A 26,355-nucleotide genomic window follows, 5' to 3' on the forward strand; every position below is an offset into this window, starting at 1 on the left:
AAAAATTAAAAAAAAAAAAATGAAACAGGCTCCAGGCTCTGAGCTAGCTGTCAGCACAGAGCCTGACATGGGGCTTGAACCCATGAACTGTGAGATCATGACCTGAGCCGAAGTTGGCCACCCAACCGACTGAGCTACCCAGGTGCCCCTCTATTGACTATATTTTTAAATTTTATTTTTTTTTAAAAAAAAGTAATCTCTACACCCATTGTGGGGCTCTAACAACCCCAAGACTAAGAGTCACATACTCCACCAACTAAACCAGACAGATACCCATATTTTCTGTATTTTTGATGTTCTGGAATTTATGGGCTTGATCCTGGATAGACTGACCTTCCCAAGGCTGTTGCGGACGAGATGACAAAAGACAAGACACACAAAAGACAGACACAGACACAACTCCGGCGGGAGGAAAAATTCCCTGCAAGCCCCCTTGCGGTTTATTCTTATACCCCGGTAGCTGGATACAAACTGAAATCTACAAGATGTATTCTTTTACCAAATAAAGGCAAGAATCCAAACACATTCCAAGGACGGGGGGAGCAAAGGGAGGAAGCGACCACAACATGTTTACTAAGAGGCCTGTCCACAACTCCAGCCTCCTCATTTCTAAGGAAGGCATGTTCCGTCGTATGCGAGCAGATCATTAACCTTGGATATTGTGTGCAGGCCTCTTGGCAGAATATCTTGTTTGCAGGCATGATCTACCCAAGCAGAGAGTCTCGTTTGCAGGCACATCCCCGCTTCCCTAACCACTCTTTCTCGTGGTCACTTTCGGGCTCCCACACAAGGCTATTTCCTACAGATCGCAAACAACTCCCCTGCAAGTGTGCCTTTGATATAAACCAACCAATCCAAAGCCCACACCCCAACCACCTCCTGTATCAAACTCTCACACACCAAGCCAATGTTTCCCCCAGATTCATGTACTGGACAACAAGGAACCACTCCTATAGCCTACAGCCCATCAAAATTATTCCAGCTATCCACTACTCTGTGTACCTACCTAAGCCATTCATTCCTGTAAACAAAACAAAACGAAACAAAAACAATAAAGGCTCTGGGCCAAGCTCTCCCCTCTTGTTCCCCCACTTCTTGCTTCTAGGAGTCTGTGAGTATAATGTTCTTCCTTCATGACAATCATTTCCATGTCTGTATGTCTTATCATACCTGAATAAAATAAATCCCAGGTATATTTCAACACTCTGGGGCAAAAAGTGAATACATTCTTTTTATATTTATAAGAATTGCCAAGTGTCTTCTATAGAAGTTGCACCCATTCCTAGCCTACATATGAGATTATATTCACTTGAAACTAATAGGATATTATATGTTAATCATACTTCAATTAGAAAAATTATGAGATTATATTTCCCAAATCCTTTACCATTTTTTTACTGAAACATTTTGCTCATTTTCAACATGATAGCTGAAAACTGGAATGAGTATTTCCCTTATTATGAGTTAGGAATCTTTCCATATAACCAAGAGCTCAGGGTTACAGAGAAAATTGTAATCTTCTAGGATCTAAAACAATTCTGTCCTCTGTCTGTGTATCGGAACCTGCACTTGGGACCCGAAGCTCAGAGGGACCTGAAACTGCAGAGATCTTAGCAAACCTCTAGTGCAAGCTCACAACACAAGTTAGTTTCAAAGTAAAGATTAGGATGCATACCTCCTGATACCATGGCCAGATTTCAATCTCTGGGTAGTGGGGTGAACAGGCAAGTGAGATATTCATAGCTGAACTTTAGAAAAATTAATGATGTGTTTGGGATGGCTGGATGTATTAATCACGTTTTTAAGATTTTCTGTATTTCCTGATGCTTTGATATCTGTGCTATTTTTGAATCTGCTCCGAGTGGCATCATGACTAACCCAACGATCCGGAGGGCGGTTCTTTTTCTAATTTGCACAAAGGGCTGTACAGATTAGTGCTGACCACTGTCGGGTGCCCTCTGGAGCTGTAGACTACAACAGTCTTGGGAAAGTCCCTGGATCCCAGCCACCCTCCCAGATCCCTTGACTTACCATTATGCTCTGGTAATTGCTTGGGCATAGGAGGTTTTGAAGCTAGACGTTCATTCAAAGGGATCACAGAGAAGAGACAAGTTTAAGGTAGATTTAGGAAAATAAATAGCTTGTATTAGACAAGGGGATCTAAAAGCTATGATGGTAAATGTTGTTAATACATTTATTACAATGCCTCATAGAAATATGTGGCTTAATTTGCAAAAGCACGGTGTTCTGTTTGCATCCAGTGTTCCCTTTCACGAATATGGGGTGTCAAGAGCATAATGCATTTGGCTTCTAGTCTATTTTTGCAGTCACGTGAGCTGGTTGAGGACCTGACAGATTCAGTACAGAGTTGAAGGGGTCTGGGCTGTTAGCAGAAAGTCAGAGAGTCAGTGCCACGGAAGGCCCCACAGTAGTACCCTTTACTCCTACAGAAATTAGGAGTAAATTAGAAATTAGAAATGCTATTATATTGTGCAGATGGCATTTCCGTTGTACAGAATAGAGATTGTTTATAAGTACCATCTATATTCACAAAGAGTTGCTGCCTGATTTCACAGATTGGCAAGGTCAGTTTCTCTGTTTTGAGGTAAACAGAGTTCCCTTGAGGACTCAAAATGTAAAGCATAGAAGACAGATGATTATAATGAATATTTTATACTCGCAAAACATCTGTATCCGGACTCATAGGGTCTACCGCCAAAATGTGCACCCAATTACAATTAAAGTCATACAGACACATTCACACCATCCTGGTTTGGTCAAGATATCTGTGTGCCAAATGAAATGGGAGAAAGGCAAAGCAGTCCCTAAAGAGAAAGGACAGCTTCCAGAGACAGAATAATATTGGATTAATTTCTAAGCAATGCTTATCTAATTATATTATAGTATGAACCATGCTCCTAACAAATTCATACAGATTTATATAACAGATGACACATTTATACAGCAGATGAGAGGACTCCAGTCTATGGTTCTCATTTCACCAAATGAATAATACAATGACTTAACTCTCAGTCTTGAGGAAACACCTTCCTGCTTAGTGACATTTGTGGATGTTTGTGACTGATTATAGCCTTGAAAAGAAAACTTGTAGCAGTGAAATGTGATTAACCCTTTTTACTTCCCCTGAAACAAATAAAAACAATGGTTGACGCTACTCATTAAGCCTGTTGCTAGTTCAACTGGTTTCAACTCACCTTCATAAGGCAAGCATAAGGGTGGGCATTCCATTAAAAACAAAACTAGAAAGATAAAAGAATTCTGAACCTTGTCCATCACTCCAAAAATATTAGTCTTTTATCACATGGAGGAAAGGAAATGTTTAGTTATAGTGCAGTATCTGCCCTATATTTCTCTGAGAAACTAAGAAACTCTGCCCTCCACAGAATGTTTGGGTTCTGACTTGGAGCCACCAGTGTGAGGTCAGCTGATGTTGCCACATGGACTTCCTTCACGGAACCAAGTTAGCCAATGGGGAGACTAACAGGATGGGGTGTGGGAGAAGGAGGCTCATCTGTGGGTACAGATATGAATAAGACAAGGGCTCTCCCCTCAGGGAGCGTACAGACCACTGAAGAGGCCGAAAAGATCAGTTACAATTCAATGGGACATATCATAAAAAGCAAACAGAGAATGCCATAGGGCTCTGTAGTCAGATGCCTGAATTCTAATCCTAATCTATGCCTTCCTAGACATTTTTACCTGATCAGGTTACTTAACCCCTTTGAGCTTCAGCTTCCTCATCTGTAAAATAGGAGGAAGAAATAGCACCTAACTCACAGGGTTATAGCAATATTTGAATAATGAAATCCATTCAACGCTCAAAAATAGTACTGAATGTTAGTTTTGGGGAGTATTTGCAAAAAAGCAGTTCAGTACACCTCCACCTACTGGGTATTGTTCAGAAAACTAGACCCCAGGGGCTGCCTCCAAAAGTTTTTTTAAGAGGAAATTAATTGAGGGGCTTCTGGGCAGCTCAGTCAGTTAAGTGTCTAACTTCGGCTCAGGTCATAATCTCAGAGTTCATGGGATCAATCCCCACACTGGGCTCTGTGCTGACTATGGAGCTTGCTTGGGATTCTCTCTCTTCCTCTTGCTCTCTGCTCCTCCCCCCCTTGTGTTCTTGCTCTCAAAAATAAACTTAAAAACTTTATATAAGTTTTTAAATAAATAAAATTTATTTATTTAAATAAATAAAATTTATTTATTTAAATAAATAAAATTCTCAAAATACAGAAGGTAGGTTTCGATTCATTTCTACCAGTTACAGTAAGAGACCAGATCTTTTGATGCTTGTAAAGCTGCCTAGGTTTAGAAATTGGTTCCACTTGCACTGTACCTCAAATGCAAGCTGTCCTTTCTGACTGCTTGCAAGATGACAAGGCTTGCGAGATGACGTACCCATGAAGCAGACCACTGCCACCTTCTTGCTTAATTCTTAGAACACCCGAATTCTCACTCCTGTCTTTCTTCCATCCAGCTATGCCTAGGGGATGATCCATACAAGAACTTGGCTTCCACTCTCTAGAAGTCCTGCAATCTCAGAATTACCTTTGGTCAGGCTCATCTTAACAAATTCATCTGCTGTGGCTCTTTGGACTTGTTTTTGGACTTCCAGTCTCTCTATGGACATTGATACCGATAGACTTGATTTTGAACCGTCAGGCTCCCCATGGACACTGCTTTCTTTGGAGGTGGTTTTAGGATATCAACTTCCCAATGGTTATTACTGCTTTGCCCACTCTTTTCCCTTAGGTCTGTGAACACCTGGCTCTTCCCAGACTTGGGTTTTTTAATTGGCTCACATATTCCATGTACCCAGCTGAGCTGGATGAATATTGTACCAATCCATCACAATACCACTGTGGGTTAATGATACTGACAGATGTGTAGATCATGTCAAGCTATGAAAATTAGGTCAAGAGATAAAGGTCTTTCATAACATAACCAAAACCTTCCAATATATTCCCTTATATCCAGAGTGCCCAATCTGTTCTCTTGGCTTTCTCTCACAAAGTGGGGTTCTTGGTTGAGAACTGGGTCCCAAACCACCGTCATATGCCTAATAGGACTCTTTCTAGTTGTCAGTGTTTATCAATGTTTGCCTTAGTGGCTAGTTGTCACCTTTATCAAAGTTTGCCTTTGGTGGCTAAGTCAAGCAATCTCAGTCATCTTCAACATCTTCACAACCTGGATGGCAAGTGTTATCGATTCCAATTAGTATTGTTAATAACCAATTAGTATTGTTGAGACACCACAAAGTAGATTGTAATTTTTTTTAGTTCTAATTGACATAATATCATATTAGTTTCTGGTATACAACCATGACTTGATATTTGTACATACTGCAAAATGATCACAATAAGTCTAGCTAACCTCTATCACCATATAGATACAAAACTTTTTTTCTTGTGATGAGAACTTTTAAGATCTACTTTCATAGCAACTATAGCATTAAAACAAATATATTATTAACTTTAGTCACTATGCTGTACATACATTATATCCCCATGATTTTTTTAAAACTATATTTTCCTGCTGTCTCAACATCCATACAAACAGGCTGTGAGCACCCCACCCAGGTGACCAGGTTACCTAGGTGATAAGGCTAGTCCCTGCCGCAAGTTCCCCTCTGCCTTCCCTTCAATATTCAACGATATCCTCTCTCGTCTATTCCTGTGTACTCCATTCTGACCCCCCATAAAAGTACTTGTCCATGGATACTCACCTTCTGCTCTCCACCTGCTTGGTTGAGCCCGCTCTGTAGGTACCCCCATTTTGCAGCCCCTCATGGTGGTACCGTTGACTTCTGGTGATATAATTCTATGGGTTTTGACAAACGTATCAAGACATGTATCCAACCTTTTAGTACTATACAGCATAACTGCACTACTCTAAAAATCCTTTATACTTCACCCTTTCATCTCTCCTTCTACCTTGGCAATCACCAATCTTCTTACTGTTTCCATAATTTTGCCTTTTCCAGAATATCATATGGCTGAAATCACAGTATGAAGTCTTTTCAGGTTGACTTCTCACATAGTAGTATGTATTTGAGGTTCTTTCATGTTTTTTTTTTTTCATGGCTTGATAGCTTATTTATTTTAAAAAGCTATTATTTTGGATAGTCAGTTCGGATGTTCTTAAGTTTGTTGATTAATTTAGGGAAAACTCACATTTCTACATTACCAAGTCTACTCAAGCAGGAACCACTTAAACTAAGTGTATCATGAGGCGCCTGGGTGGCTTAGTCGGTTAAGCGTCTGACTTTCGCTTAGGTCATGATCTCGCGGTTCGTGGGTTCGAGCCCCGCGTCGGGCTCTGTGCTGACTGCCAGCTCAGAGCCTGGAGCCTATTTCAGAGTCTGTATCTCCCTCTCTCTCTGACCCTCCCCTGCTCATGCTGTCTCTCTCTCCTAGAAATAAATAAAAATATTAAAAAAAAAAAAACTTAGTATCTTGTAATCATTCACATTTTCATTTATAGCTCTTGAAAATGTGTGTAAATGTATTGCCACAGGATTCGGTTCTTTTCATTTTCCCCTCAACATGAAAATTTTTGTATATTCGCAAAATGGGATTCCCCTTCATACATCCCATCTGCGGCGGGTGTATTAGAGCGGTTGTTCCAGTATTTGCAAACTGCCCACTGGCTAGCCCAGGTGCAGCGACCCACGTTCACTGCCCTCGCAGAGACGTGGAGGGGCTGCCTCTGGGAGCTCTGAGCCGCCCGGGGACCACTCCCGCGGCTCAGGTCCAGAAGAGCAGACAGGCTGGCTGAGCTTGCGGGCGAGCAGCGAAAGGGGAGGCAATTCGCCTGACATTTCCATTGGGCGGAGCGCGGCCCTATGCCTTCCGGGTGTGTAGTTTTGAGCCTCTAGGTCCTGGGCAGGTGGACTACAAGTCCCAGAAGACCGCGCAACCCAGCCGTGTCTCCTAGGTAACCTTCGCCCGAGCGGCGCTCCGTGTCCCGAGGCTGACCTGGGTCGGGTGTCTGAGTTCCCAAAGAAGTGGGCTAGAGCTGGTGAGCAGAGCACCCTGGTAGATTAGCGAGGTTGAATGCGTATAATCAGCTGTGCCTCTACATACCTGTCAAGGACGTATAAAACTAACAGTGAAAGTTCAGAAAAACAAAGCCCACTATATGCTATGCGGCAAGAAGAGTCTTAAGGAGGTTTAACAGAAATCCGGGCAGAAAGAGCCTCAACCCTGTACAATGGCCTGATTTGTTCCTTGCTCTCTATATTTACCAATCCTTGTACAAGCCTCACTACCATCATTCTGTGTTACCATTTGTCACTGAAACAAAAATAAAGCTTTATTCATTGGTCTCAGATTTAAGCATATCACATATTTCTAAAAACTGACCTTTTAACTCTTGTAATGCTCCCTATGCTTATATCCTCCTTGTGCAAAAATGTTTTGTTGTTCTTGTTTTTTTTAAAAAATGGATATCACCAAAAAAGACATGCTTTTCCCAGAATGTAAAACAGATTAAAGACATCAGATTAAAAGGCCCACCGTGTCTTCGGAAGTCACGCATATACTTTAAACCCCGCCATCCCCCTCCTAGGTTTTTACCCCAAATAAACGAAAACTTGCACACACACAAGTCTTGTGTTAGAATTTCTGTAACAGCTATAATTACAATAGCCAAGAACTGGAAACAACTTAATGCTCATCAGTGGGCGAATAGGATTAGTAATGGTAGCACATTCACAGAATGGGATGCTACTTGGCCAAAAAAGGAGTAAACTACTGATATGAGCTAGACCATGGATGAACCTCAGAAACAAACAAAAAAGTATTATGTGGAGAAAAAATCTGAGCTCACGTGTCCACATAATAAAAGTAGCATATGAATAGAATACTGTGTGGTTCTATTTATATGAAACTCTAAAAGAAAACTCTAGAATGTGGTGGCAGAGCAGATAGGTGGCTGCCCAGAGTTTGGGGGTCTGCTGGGGATTAACTACAGAGACATAAAGGAACTTTTTTATTTTAGTGATAATAACAAGGGTGTAGACATTTTTCAACACTCATCAAACTGTAGCACTAAAAGGAAAGTCTTCAGCATATCAGTGGTGTTTGAAACCTCAAGACTGGATAAGACCTTCAGGGGTGTACACAGGCAGGAATTCAGGCACCCTGACAGTAAGAGATAAGGGAAGTGGGGGAGGAAACAGCCAAGGGGGACTGAAATGAAGGCCAGAATCAGGAGTAACGTCCTGAAAGCCATGTGAAAAACATGCTTCAAGGAGGAAATGATCTATGATCTATAATGCTGCTAATATTTAATGGAAGCAAAAAACTGAATTGACTACTAGAGGTTTAGCAATGTGGAGGAAGGACATCTGGGAGTGAGGTAGGTTTGCAGACGTTTCAAGATTGGAGAGGAAGAACAGACAACTCCTGAAATAAATTTTGCTTCCTATGATGAAGCAGAGAAATTATGCAGGAGCTAGAAAGGGATGTGGTATTGAGAGGTTTTCTTTTCTTTTTTAGCATGTTTACATATTGGTAGGATTAATCCAGTACATAGGGAAAACATGATGATACAAGAGATAGGGCAGACTTGCTGGAGCAATGACCTCGAGTAGTATCGAGATAGGCTCGGAGTCAACCCAGCCAGTTCATATGTAGGTGTCTGTGGAACAGCACGGACACTGTGGAAGATGGATGGATGCTATGGAATGCTTCTGCTGATTCCTTCTGTTCTCTCATGTAAATGGGAAGCAAAGTCATCTGTTGGCAGTGAGCATGAAGGAAGATAAAGTCAAAGAATTGTTGGAATCTTGATACTAAATAGCCAATCAGGTTAGGAAACAGATGGTGGAGGGGTTCCAGTCACTAGTAATGGAATGGCCCTAGGGATGACCACAGGAGTGACTGTGGCAAGTGACTGACAAAACCATAAGCAGAGAGGTTAAAGAACTGTGAGGTCAGGACATGGAAAGATCATCTAGATGGATGATGGAATCAGGAAGTATGGAGGTGGTTCTAGATGTAGTAATGCAGGTGCTGAAATCTTTGATGTGTGGATAAGTGACCCATAATAGATGACTGGAATGAAGGGAAACAAGGGTGATGGTCTCATGTCCCCAGAGTCAGAGGTGAGTTTTTTTTTTTTTAATGTTTTTATTTATTTCTGAGAGAGAGAGACAGAGAGACAGCATGAGCAGGGGAGGGTCAGAGGGAGAGGGAGACACAGAATCTGAAACAGGGTCAGGCTCTGAGCTAGCTGTCAGCACAGAGCCCGATGTGGGGCTCGAACCCACGAACCGTGAGGTCATGACCTGAGTCGAAGTTGGACACTTAACCAACTGAGCCACCCAGGCACCACATCAGAAGTGAGTTTTAGAGACAAGGGAACAGTCTAGAAGCTGCAAATGAGAAAAGTGGGGGTTGGGGGAGAAAGGATTCACCCCTTGAAGCCATCATAGGAGAGACTGTGCATACGGGAGAGCCAAGCTTCAGTCATAGCAGGAAGGTTTCAAGAGAGAGCTCAAGATGAAATGAGTTCCAGTTGGGCCCAGCATTTGTTTCCAGAGTTGAGGAGTTGACGATGGGGTAAAAAAGGAAATGAACTAAGCAATACATGGTTTACTCCCTTGGAGTAAGGGAGGTGAAGGGGCTTGGAAGTCCTGAACATCCAAGGCACACTGTGCACATAAGGCTGTGTGATAGATGATAGGGATGTGGGGATCCTTCCAGGAGGAAGCAGAAGTCTGGGACTTTCTTTTGACTTGTGATGTGGGCAGGGCCACATAAGGCACTTTTAGAAAAACCTTTTTAAAAGCTATTAAGCTGTGTAATGTAGAATAACTTGTCAGGATGCTTGTGTGATATTGTATATGAATTATGAGATCCTTTGGAGTCCCTAAATCAAAGAATCTGGATTTGCTCAAAGTGTATTACACCGGGTATTAGAATACTATATCCATATACTGACAGTATTACTTGACACAAACTACTTTCTCTTACAGAGATATTGCTAATTCTATTCTAAAGGTCTTTGCAGAAATCACGTGAGAAATGCCTTCAGTTAATTTACTCCTGCAACATCTAATGGCTGACCATTATGCACTAAGCCCTGAAAGTTAGGGAAAGAGACGTTACATACCTATGTGGGCTCCAGCTACAGAACACACAGCCCACACCAGTAGGCCACTGTTTCTCAATAAATGGGGAGTCACGGACCCTGTAAGAACTAGATGAACCTTTAGTATCCTAGATTTCTAACCACTGTCCTTGAAGCCCACCCAAGGATTCTTGACCCCTAATTTTAGTCCTACTTTAGGGAAATACAGGAAATATTTGTGGACAGAAGCCACCTAAATCTGCTTATCCATCCTGCCTCCTTTCCCCTATGAACACTCATACAATGTTCCTTACTCTGATGAATTGGTGTGTTTCCTTCCCTTCTGAGGTGCCCCTACTATCAAGCAATCTCCTCATCTAGAGAAGGTAAAGAAAGCATAAACACTAAATTTGAGGGAGACCTTGAGAAATAGTGCTCCCATGTGCCATAGTGTCTCTTGCTCTCTGCCCCATGAGGGCCATTCTAACCCCATCAAGAGGCATTCCTCAGCATTGCCCAAATGTCTCGTCAGTTTTCCAGTCACTGTGGTGCTATAATACTCAGGACTGTGGGTGGTGAAATCTTAGGGAACCTAAGTCCTAGAAAAATGGCAGTGATTCTGAACGTCCAATCCAGACTTCATATTCCAAATGCAGCTTAGCTCTCATGTTACCAGAAATCATTCAGGACAGAGAGCCAGGTAACTTTATTTCTCATTGTTTAGGAAATTCTGGATTTTTATTATCAAGTTATCTACTGTAGAAAACTGAACGAAAGAAAAAAAATTAGGGGAAAAAAATCACTGGAGAGGCAGCATAACATGGTAGTTAAAAACATGACTCTAGACCCAAACAATCTCAGTTCCATTCCTTAATAGCTGTGTGTCCTTAGGTAGGTTTCTCGACACTCTGTGCGAGTTTCTCCATTTGTAAAACTGGGATAATAATAGTACTTATCTCACAGAATTAAGGAGATTGAACAAGTTAATATTTGAAAAGCATTTAAAACAAAGCCTAGCACATTTGTAAAACTTTAACAAATCTTATATTAACAGGGTTAATTTCTCCATTGATCCTTCCAGTCCTTATCCATATACATTTTTTAGATGTTATAATAGATATGTATATACAATTTTGTGTCCTCTTCATTCCTTAACATTATGTATATTGATGCAGTGTCCACAATTGTAACTTATAGTGATTGCCTAAAACAGAGAACAAATGAATTGTCCAAAATGATGCAATCATGAGTAAACTATGGACACTGACACAATGGGTCATAAACTGTCACCTTTTGTTCCAACAACATCAGTCTCATACTTCTAGGTAATAATCATTCCACCATTAGTAAACTCATTTACTAATCTTTTCTAAGGTTAATCTTGATCAACAGTAAATATCCCATTCAATACTAATTTTTTTCTTAAATTCAGATTTAGTATTTCATACTGCATTCCTTAAAGAGCACCCACATCCTCCCTTGATGACAGCAAACTCCGTATTTCCATAATTACGCACAAGATGTTATTATAAAGCTTCCTATCCATTATTTCAGCTTGAAGCAAAACAGTGTATTTTCAGTTGAAAAACTTTTCCTAGAATAAGATTCCCCTTAACAATGCACTGTGATCCACAAATTCAGATTTCAGTTGGGATCTCTTACTGAAAGAAGTCTCATTCCCTATATTCATGTTCCTCAAGTAGCATTCCTGGTAGGAATCAAGTAGGACCATGAGGGGATTTTAGAGTTTTCTTCACTGTAATTCTCTGATGTTAAATAAAGGCTACATAACTGCTGAAAGCTTTGTCCTATTCTTTTCATTCATAGATTTCTTCTAAGGAGATATTTTCTACCAAATAATTAAAAGAAGTCTTCCTGAATTCTTACTAAACAATTTGCCCTCTTGATTATATTTATAGGGTTTTTTTTTCATTTTCAGTGTGTTACCAAATGTAAAATGAAAGAAAAATCTCTTATCAATTCAGTTTCTTTTCACTATGATTTCTCTGATGCTGAAGTAGGGCCGAGTGACCACTAAAGGCTTTTCCACAGTCATTGCATATAAAGCGTTTCTCTCCACTATGCATTCTCTGATGAATAATGAGAGACGAATTCTTACAGAAAGCTTTCTCACAATGACTACATTTGTAAGGTTTTTCTCCAGTATGGTTTCTTAGATGTACAATAAGGGAGGAACTCTCATTAAATGCTTTCCCACATTCATTACATCTATATGGTTTCTCTCCAGTATGAGTTCTCCGGTGTGCAATAAGGTGAGAGCTACAGTTAAAGGATCTTTCACATTGATTACATTTATAGGGTTTCTCACCAGTGTGAATTCTCCGATGAGCAACAAGGTGACAGCTCTGACTGAAGGATTTTCCACATTTATTACACTCATAGGGTTTTTCTCCAGTATGAGTCCTTTGATGTCTAACAAGGTGAGCCATCTGGCTGCAGGACTTCCCACATTTATTACATTCATAAGGTTTGATTCCAGAATGAATTATTTCATGTTTAGTGAGGGCTGAGCGTTCTCTGAATGCCTTGCCACATTCCTGACAGTTATAGGGTTTCTCTCCTGTGTGAGTTCTCTGATGGGCAATAAGATGGGAGCTCCAGCTAAAGGATTTTCCACATTCAGTACATTTATATGGTTTTGCTCCAGAGTGAGTTCTTTCATGTTTACTAAGGGCTGAGTAATCCCTGAAAGCTTTTTCACATTCATCACATTTAAAGGGCTTCTCTCCAGTATGCATTCTCATATGGGCAATAAGATGGGAGCTCCAGCTAAACGATTTTCCACATTCAGTACATTCAAAAGGTTTCTCTCCAGTATGAGTTCTCTGATGTCCAATTAGATGGGAGTTCCAGTTGAAAGATTTCCCACATTCATTACATACATAAGGTTTCTCTCCTGTATGAATTCTCTTATGTACAATAAGGTGAGAATTCCAGCTGAAGGCTTTTCCACATTTATTACATTCATAGGGCTTTATTCCAGTGTGAGTCCGTTCATGTTTAGTAAGGGCCGAACGATTTCTAAATACTTTTCCACATTTATCACATTCATAGGGTTTCTCTCCAGTATGAGTTTTCTTATGCTGGATAAGGTAAGAGCTCCAGATGAAAGATGTTCCACATTCATTATATTCATAGGGTTTCTCTGAGGTGTAAGTGCTTCTATGCTGAGTAAGGAATGAGTCATACCCAAAGACTTTCTCCCATTCGTTGTATTTATATGCTTTCTCTACAGTACCAATTTTTTGATGTTCCATAAATGACGAAAAATAGAAGATATTCTCATATTCTCTGTAATCATACTGGTTTTCTCCAATATGAAGTCGTGGGTGTTCATTAAACGATGGGCTCTGGTTAAAGATTTGATGGCATTCCTTATATTCATACAGTTTTTCTCCTGGATGCACTCCCTTATGGTCACCAAAATGTAGTATATGATTGAAAGATTTAACAGCATCAGTACATTTGAGAAGATTATCTCCAGTCTGCATCCTTTCAGGGTGAATAGGTTGTATGGACTGGTAGAAAGTTTTGTCATAATCATGATTTCCACAGGTCATCTTATCTGCATACATTATGGCTGAGTTACACCGCCAGCTTTCAGCATTTGTATCAGGCTTATAGAAATGTTCTATTTGAGAGACTCTCTGAGATGGAACAAGGTTTAAGCTCTGGCTACACTCTGCTCCAAGTTCACAGAATTCAGAACCTCTTTGAGATAGTACTTGTTTTTGCATGAAGACCATTTGCCTCATAGCTGTACTCTGGTTCATGTGATACATTTCCAATTGGTCTTTACATCCCAAGACTTCTAACCTGGAGAACCAAGGATCATCCCATATGTATCTTTCCAGCTTCATGCTATGGGATTGTTCTTCCTCAAAAATGCTTTGTGCTGGGATCAATGCTTTGCTTTCAAGATTTCTCATCCACTCTGAAATAATCAGAAAAAAAGCCATGAGAGCACATAGAAAAAACTTCTAAGAACAGAGTGGGAATGGTGAGATTTATTGTCCATGTTACTGAAAAGGCACGTGTGAACTTGTTTTCAAATAGATTCATAACACAAAGCAAGATCACAATAGGGAAGACGAGAATCATGAACAGTGAACAAAAAAGTATGTGAACCAGAATAAGTGTATACTGAAAATCAATAAAGACCATTTAGGGGTATTCTGCCATGGAAAAAAAAAAAAAAAAAGACCAGAATAAGGGTGTGTGGTAAAGGAGTTGAGGTCTTGGAATGATCTAAGAGTGTTTGGCATGCTTGAGGCCTTGAAGCACACTGTCCCTGTATCTCTCGAGATAGTGTGTACAAATGACATTTATGGTCATTTATGGTGAACACCTGCTGTCCTTCTGGGCTCTGGAGCTTCAGTGATTGCGGTCAGTTTCACAGGCACTATGTATCCAAATGCCTGATCTCCAATAAACACCCTGGACTCCCAGGCTCTGGCAAGCTTTTCTAGTAGATGACACTTTACACGTGTTGTCACAACTCCTGCTGAAGGAGTTAAATGTGTGCATACTTTGCAACTCCACTGTTAAAGGACTACTGAAAGCTTGCACTTGGTATCCTCCAGGCTTAGCTTCATGTGCCTTCTCCCTTTGCTGACATTGCTTTGTATCCTTTTACTGTCATATACCAGTACCCTGAGGACGATGACTTTTGAGTCCTGTGCGTCCTGGTGAATCACTGAACCTAAGGGTGGCCTGGGAGATCCCTGACAAAAGGACCCAGTGAATATAATAAGGTGAAAAAATCAATAACTTTCTTACAAGATAAATAAGCAACCAGGCCTTTAACTGATGTTAAAATGATGGACGTGTCCTAATTCATTTCCGTGTTATAATATCCTGACTCCTATTTTGACACCTGCCCCCCAAACAGGAGGGACTGGCATTGAGAGAAAGTATCACCAACAAAGTTTCAAGCAAGGATCTTATCTATGATAATGTTCTGTGACATTGTTTCATATTCTGTTCAGTCAATGACAAAATTCATCAGCCTACAAATCACTATAGTTTAAGGATATTCCTACAGTTACAATTCTTCTAACAACTACAGAATGATTTGTAGAGCAAGGGCACACAAGACAGGCTTGAAAGGCAACATATTATGATGAAGACATCAGGAGTTCTAGCCTGATATAATCTGTATTTAAATACTGGCTCAGGGCACCTGGCTGGCTCACGTGCCCACACATATATAAACACACACACACGTACACACATACATACTGTCTCTATACTATCCATAGAGGATGCTTCGATGTCTCCACAAGATTGTGAATCCAGTGAAATTTCTGGCAAGTTCACTATATGAAAGCCACCCACTATCACTGCTGAGGTATCAGTCTTCCAAAAACTGAAGGGGTCTGTCTCAGTTTCCTATTGCTGCTATAACTTATCACCACACATGTAGCTGCTTAAAATCACACAATCTTATTACTTTACAGCTTTGGAAGTCAGAAGTCCAAAATGGCTTTTCTTGGGCGAAAATCAGGGGAGCTTCCTCTAGGGGAGAATCTATAGTGTTGCCTTTTCCTGCTTTTAGAAGCTGCCCGAATACTTTGGCTTATAGCTCCTTCCTCCATCTTCAAAGCATATCACTCTATCCTTTGTTTCTGTTACATCTACTCTCTGTGTCTCGGACACTCCTGCCTTACTCTTATAAGGACCATGCGATTACCATGGTCACTCAGGTAATACAAGATAATCTCTCCATCTCAAAATTTACTCACATCCGAGAAGCCCCTTTACCATATGAAGTGCCATATTCATAAGTTTAAGATGTGGACATCTTTTGGGGAGTGGGTGTCATTATTTATCCTACCACAGGGTCTAAGCCACAGACACCTGATTCAACCTAGACTCTTGTCCACTTTCTCTAGGTTTTTCTTCTCTCTTCACTATATACCATTTCCTTCCTTTTACTATTCAAGTCCATTACAATAGGGGCCCTACTTTGCTCAAGATCGGGCATTTATTACTAATTACGAGCTTAGCTCCTAGAAGTTAGGCAATGATCAATCTTCATATAGATTTTGAATCCTTCCAGGAGAAACTTTAAGAAATGGTAACTGAACAAATGAATAATTCTTGTCCTACTATATACTCAGTACTTGCAGACTGAGTATCCAGCACCAGAGACAAGATAACAAAGTATCATCTAACCTGGAAATTAGAACCTATGTGATGAGAGGACACACCACACAGCTGTCAACAATGCACACAGTGTATCACTGAGACTGCTGGGATGCAGATGCTGGGTGGGTGGGAGGCTAGGAAAGGAGATCAGAGATCAGTACTCCCAGAAACAATCTAGGAAGGTTTCGCACAAGAGAAACGACAGGAGCTCAGGCTTCAGGCCTTGCTTGAATACAGACAGACTGCTTCTGTAAGCATGAGTTAGTGAGAAAATGAGAAAAAAAGAAAACATTGGATGATCTTGAAATCTAATCAGTTATTTAAAAGGCTACTCAAATCACTGCACATTTACTGACAGAGAGCTCATACTGGAAGATTTTAGGGAGGTAGATCTAGAAAAAAACACCTGAGGTAGCTAATAATAAGTAAGAATTTACTCATTAACTTGAGCTAGAATTTTATAAGGGAACTGAGGGTGATGTTGGTAGAAGCTGAATGACACAATTAACGTTTCAGAGGCAGAAAATCTCAGGAGTTAGAAGAAAGATTACATCTTGGGAGAGGAAAAAGCAGGAAGTCAAGAAGACTTCTCAATTTCCAGGGTGGGGGACTCACAGAAGGCTGGTACCAGAGATATGCATCAAAAAGATGGGGAAACATAATCCAGAAGGAAGAGATGAGCTTCCTGGTTCTAGCAATTTCAGGGAGTTGGTTGAGGTGATTTGCAAGACAGCAGAAGTGTAAGGATGGAGGTGGTGGAACCAGGGCTCAGGATGGTGGTTCAGGATGGAACTGAAAATGGTCAGCACCAAGAGTAGGAGAGTTAAAGACCCTGGAATTCAGAGCCCTCGATGGAAGGTTTCAGATCTGAATGGGGGCAACTGATGAGACTCCGAAAAAGCCCACTTCATTAGAATGGATGGGAAGAGGGGCGCCTGGGTGGCTTAGTCGGTTAAGCGTCCAACTTTCACTTAGGTCATGATCTCACGGTTTATGGGTTCGAGCCCCGCGTCGGGCTCTGTGCTGACTACCAGCTCAGAGCCTGGAGCCTGTTTCAGAGTCTGTCACTCCCTCTCTCTCTGACCCTCCCCTGCTCACGCTGTCTCTCTCTCTCTCCTAGAAATAAATAAAACATTAAAAAAAAAAAAAAAAGAATGGATGGGAAGACATTTATCTTTACAATTCAAGAGTGGCTACAGTATACTTTTACACTAAAAACAGAACAGATCATAATTTACTTTTAGAAAGGTGAAAATACTATATCCCTATATGTTTTTAGCTGTGTAAAGAAACTCTGGAAACATACAATAGAAATTATTAAAACTGATTACCTGGGGCAAGATGTCGGTAAAAATGGCAAAATAAGGGCCTCTGAAATTTCACCATTCCATTAAAGCAACCAAAACTGGCAAAAACTGAATCAATTTCCTCAGAATTCTATAAATTAACCAGTCCTACAGCAGCCCAGAGAAGAACTTATTCAAGAAAGATGCTGAATTTTCTCACAGTACGCTTTAGGGCACCGTAACTTACCCTAGTCCCATCTCTGGCTCCCCGGCTCAGCATCAGCCTTGGCAAATAACAGCCAATATTTCTGGTACTAGAGGGAACAGAACAAAGCCGGGGGTTCCCCAAAGCCTCATTCCCAAAGAACAGTCATTATTTGACCTATTTGGTGGTTGTCAGGCCCTTTATCAGGGGCTAGATGCCTCTAGGGAGCAGGTATTTGTCAAACATCTACAGACAGTGTATTAAAGAGTCACTACCCTGAGATGATGCCAAACAGCTGAGGCAAACAATACACAAAACCACAATGATTTCTAAAAAGCTGAGAGAGAAGACATTCTTAGGGGCTTTGAAAAATTCTAATACATTTCTGGAATAATTAAACTGCCAAAAGCCAAAGCCTAAGAGAGGATCCTGAAAGCAGCAAGAGAAAAGCAGTTCATCACATCCAAGGGATCTTCATATGACTAACAGTGTATTCCTCTTCAGACCATGGAGGTGAGAAAGAAAAATACTGCCAATCAAGAATCCTGTATCGGGCAAAACTCTCTTTCAAAATGAAAGGGAAAGGAAAGCACTCCCAGATAAACAATCTGAAGAGAGTCAGTCTGCCAGCAAACTTGATCTAAAACATATGGAGTCCTTCAGGTTGAAATGACAGGACACTAACCAGTAACTCAAAATACAGGACACCAATAAACATAACGACATAGGTAAACATAACAAGGCTGTTTAAATGCATTTTTTGTTTGTAATTTTCTTTCTCTCTTAGAAGACAAAAAAAGGGTGCCCAGGTGGCTCAGTTGGTTAAGCATCTGACTTCAGCCCAGGTAATGATCTCACGGCCACACTGGGCTCTGTACTGATAGCTGAAAGCCTAGAGCCTGCTTTAGATTCTGTGTCTCCCTCTCTCTCTACCCCTGCCCCACTCACGCTCTGTCTCTCTCTCAAAAATAAAAAAAATTAAAAAAAAATTTTTTTTAAAGACAAAAACAAAGCAGTAAATTAAGTCTGTTGATGGATGTACTATGTATAGATGTAATTTCTGACAATAACAGCATAAATGGTGGAGAAAAGATATATACAGAAGGAAAGTTTTTGTATGCTACCAAAATTAATGGTATTAACCAAAGTACTTTACTAGAAATTAAAATATTAATTATAATCCCCAGGAAAACCACTAAGAAAATAGCTGAAACATTTATAGTAAAAGAAAAGTGGTTGCCTGTGCGTGCACGTTCTGTGGGGGGAAGGGGGTAAGAATAATGTGGATAACAGCAGCAAAAATAAATGAGAGTTTTCAGCTCACATATTCTATGTAGCTCTGAGTTTTTTGAACCATGTGAATACATTATCTATATAAAACACTTTAAAAAAAAAAAAAAAGGGTCTGTGGCTCCTGGATACAAGTTCGTCAATAAAGGAAATGAGAACAAACTAAAAAGCAGGTGAGTGAGAAATCATCTTAGAGAAAGGGGCAGCACAGAATAGCAGAGGCTTCGGGAGAATGGTTGGAGAGGAACGGAAACTGCAGCTCATACAATCTGTTACCTTGTTAATAAGCGGGCCATCTTTGCTCTGAATCAACAGCTGCAAGAAAGTCAATACATGGCATAAAGGTCCTTGCAGGGAATTGTGAAGGTCTCTTAGGAAGGGAACACCTCATGGCCTCAGCCCCTTTCTCAAACAAGGAGGGCTTGGAGGAAAGTTCCTTGCTCCCACCTGCCCTCACCTGGACAAGTGCTCTGAGGATATGCTTGTTCCACTGACCACGGTTCTTCTCCTTGCTCCAACAGAGAGATGACCTCCGGCTTGGCAATCTGATTCCCTACGCGTGGAGGAAAAAACACAGACTTGTGTCGCCTTGTAAATTTCCTTGCCTGTTCTTCCCTGACTTCTCACTTAGGCAGAATAAGCAAACTTTATGCTTTATAAGCATTAGGAATTTTGTCCCTGAACCTCAGGAGGGCTCAAGATCATCTCATTTTTTTTTTAATTTACCAAGTGTTATTCATCAGTGGTGGTGTTATGCATTGCTAATTTTTAAAATTGAGACGTAATTGACATACATGTTTCAGGTGTACCTGATTCAATATTTGTACACATTGTGAAATTACCATTTAGTATTATTATCGTAACACTAAATCTAGTTAACATTCATTACCAATAGTTACAGCCTGTGAGCTTTTAAACACAGAGTAGCAGAAGGTACTGCGTGCAAACACCTTCATTTACTCAGGCAGCACGCCTTACCCACAGAGAGCAGATGCCCATAGGTCTCCAGCATCACGTCACGGTACAGGGTCCTCTGAATAGGGTCCAACTGCCCCCACTCCTCTTGGGTAAAGTCTACAGCCACGTCCTTGAAGGTCACTGGTTCCTAAAAGAGCACAGATGTTCCTCCTTAGCCTGCAGCCATACTCTCCAATGTTTTCTGGGGATGGAGTGAGGCTGACCACAGTGGGGAAGACAGGATACAGAGGAATTTTCCTGGATATGTTCAGTACTGCAACTGATTTGGGTCAAGTTTCACTGGGAGCCCTCTGAGGACCCCCTATTTGGGATGTACTCTTAGGAAATTAGTTATCTGGGCCCATGATAACCAAAACAAAGATAAGCAGGTCTCTCCTAAGACTTTTACCCAGTTCTAGTAATAGTGGCTAGCATGGACAGGACTCCACTAGGCCAGTGCCCCCCCTTCTCTGGAGATGAAGATACTCAAGGCCAGGATCACGGAGGACGCAGACTACAAGCACTGTCTGCAGGCCAAACGTGTTGGGAATCTTTGCTCAACATGTAGATCTAGTACCTGGAAGGGTGATATTAAATATTCACGGGCTGTCTTCCTGGCCATTATAGGGAGGTTTCCATTCTCAGATCATCTCTGTCCCAAGGACTGGAGATAAGAGAAAGACACCTTTGAGCAGAGTAGCCCAGGCCAAAAAGAATCAAGTACAAGTGCTGTCAAAAAACTTTTTGAGGGGCACTTGGGTGGCTCAGTCAGTTAAATGTCTGGCTTCGGCTCAGGTCATGATCTCACAGTTCGTGGGTTCAAGCCCCGCATCGGGCTCTGTGCTGACAGCTCAGAGCCTGGAGCCTGCTTTGGATTCTGTGTCTTCCTCTCTCTCTGACCCTCCCCTGCTCATGCTCTGTCTCTCAGAAAAAAAAAAAAAAAAAAAACCCAAAAAAAAAAACCCCTTGAGTTTTAAAATGTTCCAACTGATGTTTTTAGGAAAAACAGAACCAGGAATGCTCACTAAAAACAGAGGGGAAGAGGATTATAACCTTTTGCAATGAACGCATCACTCATAGTGCTCTTAAGCACTCAGTGTGAGCGTCAGTTATCTGGGCACGTCCAGGGTGGAGTGGGAGCACGCTTTCCCTTGTGATGGTGGTGGAGTGAGCTGTCCACCATGGGTGGCATGCTACCATCCCCACAGGCCTTGATAGCTTCTAGGTCCTCCTCTCCATTTGGAAAACCGCATTCTGGTCCACCTGTGTCAGTGAATTTCCATGCTGAGCATCCTGTGAACCTCTCCCCACACCTTTGCAGCCCACTATGTCGCTGCTACCCCCACACGGCCTTTCCCACTGCCTTCCTTTCTGTCCCTGCTGGTCAAGTCTCACAAACTGAGTTTGTTATCTCTGATCAGGGTCACCCTCATGGCTGGTCTTTAGTGCAACAACTTTTACTCTGTTGATCTCAACTGCTCCCCCTCCACCAAACAATGCTTGGCTTAAGACACAGAACTGATTCTGCTGCAGTAATTCCCTTACTCTGAAAACCACTTAACACTGCGGAGCAAAACTTCCCTTAGTGCAACTATCTCTGACCTTGGACTCACCAAGGCCAATACCTTGGCTTTCTTGTACAGACATGCCTAGGGCCTCAGTTTCTTTGATGAGTGATGCTTCTATGTTTTTAAGTAATATAAGCTTTTTAATATAAACATAACATTCAGACAGAGAAGTGCACAAAGCCCAAATGAGCTGAAATCATGAGCTCAGTGTACTTTCAGAGAGCAATCACACCAGAGGACCAGCTGGGAGGCCATGCTTTCTCACCAGGGTGCTCCTGGTGTGCTCCTTCATGACACCTAACTCCCCTAGAGAGCAGCATCCACAAGATGGCTTCAGTTCAGCTACACTTACAAGCTCCAAACCCACACCGTAGCAGCTGTCAAGCTGGTGAACTGAGCCACAAGTTAACCTCCCACCCTTCCCAAGACCCCAATGGAATCCCCATACACACGTAAGGAATATAAAGAACTACATCTAATAGACACTGAAGGACTGAAATCATCAAGGAGCAATTCTGCAACCTTTAATCAAATAGTAGGCATTGGCAATGGTCATCAGTGTCTGCTACTTCACACATGAAAGGCAGACACGGAACATATCTGAATAACATGAAAAATAATGGAGGGGCAGCTAACCTTAACCTGACTAATCCAACACATCTTCTGAAAATGGGACAACCTTGGGGCACCTGGGTGTTTCAGTCAGTTAAGTGTCTGACTTTGGCTCAGGTCATGATCTCACGGTTTGCGGGTTCAAGCCCCACGTCAGATTCCATGCAGGCAGCTCAGAGCCTGGAGCCTGTTTTAGATTCTGTGTCTCCCTCTCTCTCTGCCCCTCCCCCACTCATGCTCTGTCTCGGTCTCAAAAATAAATTTTAAATTTTAAAAACTATAAAAATTTTTTTTTTTTTTTTAAAAGGGACAATCAGACGCCCTGTGTCCACGAATGCAACCCAGTAGGAAAGAGCCAGCACCGCCTATGCTGTACTCTTGCCCAAACTCTGGGATCTGAATCTGCTCATCCCTCTAGTCCCATTACCAGCTTATAGGAGGCAAAGGGATGGGGGACCTCATCCGATGTCATCAAGAGGTCAAAATCAGGCAAATCAACAAGACAAGTGAACTGGTTTCCTCAGCATATTAAGCACACATAGTGGGTGGTCCTTGTTTGGATCCTGATTTGAACAAACCAAATGTAAAATGTATTTTGGGGACAACTGGAAAAACTGAACATTGCCTGGGTATTAACTAATAACAAGGAATTACTGTTGTTAATTTTGCTGGGTGTAGAAAAGGTATTGACAAAGTTATTACTTTCTGAAAAGTATGTATCTCTTAGAAATTACACAGAAGTGTTGATAATCAAAAAGATAGAATATCTGAGATTTGCTTTAAAATATTCCAGTTTTTAAAGTGTCAGGATAGAGAAACAGGCACGAAGCTGAAAGCTGTCAGTTGAAGTTATTGACTACGGGTATCTATAACAATGCCTCCACCAAGAGATGCTGACATCCTAAATCCCAGAACCTATGACCATTATGGTAACACGACAAAGAAACTCTGCAGAGATGTGACTACGTTAAGGATATTGATTTGGGGAGATTATCTTGGATCATCTATGTGGGCTCAATGTAATCACAAGGAGGGAAGAGGAGGATCTGAGTCAAAGGAGATGTGATGTTGGAGCAAGTCACCCTGAAGGTGGAGGTGGGAGCCACGTGCCAAAAACATGCAGGTAACCTCCAGAAGTTGGGAAAAGCAAGGAAGCAGATTCTCCCCTGTAGCCTCCAGAAGGAACACAGCCTTACAGACCACCCTCCCTTGTTTTTGTCTTTGAAAAATGTTGCTGTTTATTGACATCTGAAGGAAAGAAGACAAAATAATATGTCAGAGAGGAATATCTGGGAATATAGACTGGCTGACTGCCAAGAGCCTACAAATCCACTTTAGACTTCAGAGCTCTAGAACAAGAGAGTAAATTCATATTGTTCTAAGACATTAAGTTTGTACTAACTTGTTACAATGATAACAGGAAGTAACACAAGGTTCAGATTCCACTTTGGGGTTTAAAAACCTCCTAAATAAAGTTTGAGAAAGAGAAATATCCCAGCCAGTGAAAAGAAGAGGCCACTGGCATGGGGCGTTCCATACCTTCTTGCAAGATGGGAAACAGATGAAAGAGTAGCAGACCAAGGGAAGAGCAGAGGGAATCCCAGCCCAGACACGTTAGAAGGGGCTCCGGTGGAATAGGTTCCCGGGAGAGGCGTGGGGCTCTGAGCTTAAATGGCAGTTAAGGCAGGAGTGAGAGGCAGGCTGACAACAGGTGACGAGGCAAGTCCCTACTCAGGACGGCTCTGCCAGCTGTCCCAGCTCCCAACCAGCCACCTGCGGGCAGCGCCACCAACTGCCCTGCACTTACACTTGTGCAACACTGCCTCAACCCTGCTCAGACACAGGAGTGTACGAGGTTCTCTGGCTGCTTAGGTGAACAGCAACCCCAGAGTTGAAACCTCACTGACGTGGGGCAGGGGGGTCTGTGGCCCGACAGCCAGCTGCATGCCCAGGAGACCGGAAACATAACCAACCTGAGGATCCTGGCCCAAGCAGGTCCATGGAGCTTAGGGTACTTTGTTGGGAGGGAGAGACAGAGACAGACAGACAGACACACACACGCATGCGCACACAAACACACACATGCACGCACAGAGGAAGGCCAATCAGGAACCAAACCTGCTCAGCCACAGGAAAGCAGGACACTCAAACACAGCCTCACAGCTCTTCCCTGGTAAACACAGGAGACCAAAGGAGCCCTGGATCCACGAGGAACATGTGTGGCCCAGGCAGAGAGACCAAACGCAGGCGCCAAACGTACACAGGGTACTGGCAGTAGCTACAATCCTACTTTCAATGAACTGTAATTCCAGTTCTCTGATTGGAGGATTTCAGTATAAAACAGGATGACACAAGAGGGTCTCTGAAAGAACAAGAATTCATTAAATGTGAACACACAGCAATTGCTTCAGGAGGCCCATCGTGTTGTAAGAGAAAGCCTGGAATAGGGCAAGATAGAATTGTTTTTTAAATACGTAAGTTCCTTAAACAAGACACAAAACACTAGCTATAAACAAATACAGATAAGGAAACATGGGGCTGACAAAGACCACCACAAAGTTAAGACAAGGTACAGACTGGGAGAAGACAATTCATACACGGCAAAGAACCAGGACCCAGAACGCCTATAAAATGCCTACATGTCAACAGGTCAGAGTCTACACAGGTCTAGGAGTGGGAGAGACAAAGAGAAGAACTACAGATGATCAATAAGAACATGTAAAGATACACAACCTCGCTAGCAATCAAATGCATAGTAATACCACCTACTGTTTTGGTCTTGAGCAATGCAAAACTTGAAAGACCTGACATGCCACCTAGCAGCAGAGATGGAGACGGGCTGTCTTTCACAGCAGTGAGAACAAGAAGAGGCTTTGCCTTTCCAACAGACATGTGACAGTGACGGTCATACCGCAAACACAAACACACCTTAAAACTCAGCATCCTTCCAGGGGTACGTCTAGATAAACATGGAGATGTATGCACAAAATTAAATTATAAGAAGGTCCACACAGCTTTTCCTGGAATAATAAAAATGGCGGGGGTGGGGGGACTTCTAAGCACATCCTTAAAAGGGATGAACAGAGGGCAAAAGGAAATGAACTTATCACATAGATGGACCTCAAAGCTGACCTTGAATAAGCAAAGAAAGGTATAGAAAAGCTATGGGTAGTAAAAGCATGCAACTCTTGATCTTAGGGTTGGGAGTCTGAGCCCCACGCTGCTTACAAAGATGACTTAGGGGGGAGAAAAACTTAAAAAGAATTAGACTATCTATGTGATGTCTATATAAATAGCTACATTTGAGTAAGACAACTGATTAGCTGTGTACACACCTTAAGTGGTTATACTGGGTAAATGTAGGAAGCGGATGTGACTGGGGAACATTAAGTAAATACTACAAAACATTAACTGTCCATTCTGAGTAATGGAGACCATATTTGATTACTTTCCATGCTCTTCTGTATTTATGGGATTTGTCAGAATAAAATTTTGAATAAGTAAAAAAGAAGTATTTCCAGATTTGTAGATGATATCAAAGGGAAAGGAACCCATGGGCTGCCAAAGAGGAAGGACCAAAGACGCCCGCTGAATGCGTTCCCGTACTGAAGTCCACAGTCAGTAAAGGCCTCGAAGAGACAGAAAATGCAAAACCAAGACTAGAGGTGAAACAGAAAGAGGAGATGGAGGGAGTCAGGCACCCGTCTCACCAATGTGGAGAGACAAGGGACTCTAGAAGCTAGCACAAGGAGAGAGCTGGTCCATTCCCAAGTAACCCTTACCTGAACTTGCACTTTACAAGCATCCTCTAGGATGACTTGCAAATGTCTCACCCAAGTCTCCTGTAGTTATTCTTGCGATTTCACTTTGTTCATACGTACGAGTGCTTACCAGGGCTCTTTACAGCACTTTATGGAACCCGGCTGCACATCTACATCATGGGAGGGTTTGAGGGAAGATGTAGAGGGTGCAGAGCTGGGTCACAGCTCCTGCATTATCTGCTATCATGGACAGGTGGCCCATTCATGAAATCTGGGGAAATTCAGATGGTTTTTTGGCAACTTGAGAATTTCATTAGTATTTTCGGGTAAGTTCTTTGCAGAAAAGGAAAACAACTACACACATCCTCAGGACAGCCAGGGCTGGGTGCAGAGTATTATTGTTGCTT

The 26,355-nt window shown here is 41.9% G+C and overlaps 1 protein-coding gene across 9 annotated transcripts in view; it reads right to left on the reverse strand.

The window, feature by feature from the left end:
• Positions 1-26,355, reverse strand: part of LOC120226295 (zinc finger protein 606) — a 41,113-nt gene that overhangs the window by 7,657 nt on the left and 7,101 nt on the right. For 6 of the 9 annotated variants that reach the window (XM_039224473.1, XM_039224476.1, XM_039224475.1 and 3 more), the window contains 3 exons: positions 20,029-20,155; positions 19,508-19,603; positions 12,428-14,053 (listed from right to left, as the gene is read on the reverse strand). In XM_039224473.1, coding sequence (XP_039080404.1) covers positions 12,428-14,053; positions 19,508-19,603; positions 20,029-20,155 — 1,849 coding nt within the window. Of the gene's footprint in view, positions 1-7,013; positions 7,107-10,789; positions 14,054-19,507; positions 19,604-20,028; positions 20,156-26,355 lie in introns of those variants that run through there. The other 3 variants (XM_039224480.1, XM_039224474.1, XM_039224481.1) reach the window with 3 other exon arrangements.

This window comes from Hyaena hyaena, unplaced genomic scaffold (assembly GCF_003009895.1).
Source record: "Hyaena hyaena isolate Hyena2069 unplaced genomic scaffold, ASM300989v1 scaffold_1645, whole genome shotgun sequence".
Taxonomy (NCBI): domain Eukaryota; kingdom Metazoa; phylum Chordata; class Mammalia; order Carnivora; family Hyaenidae; genus Hyaena; species Hyaena hyaena.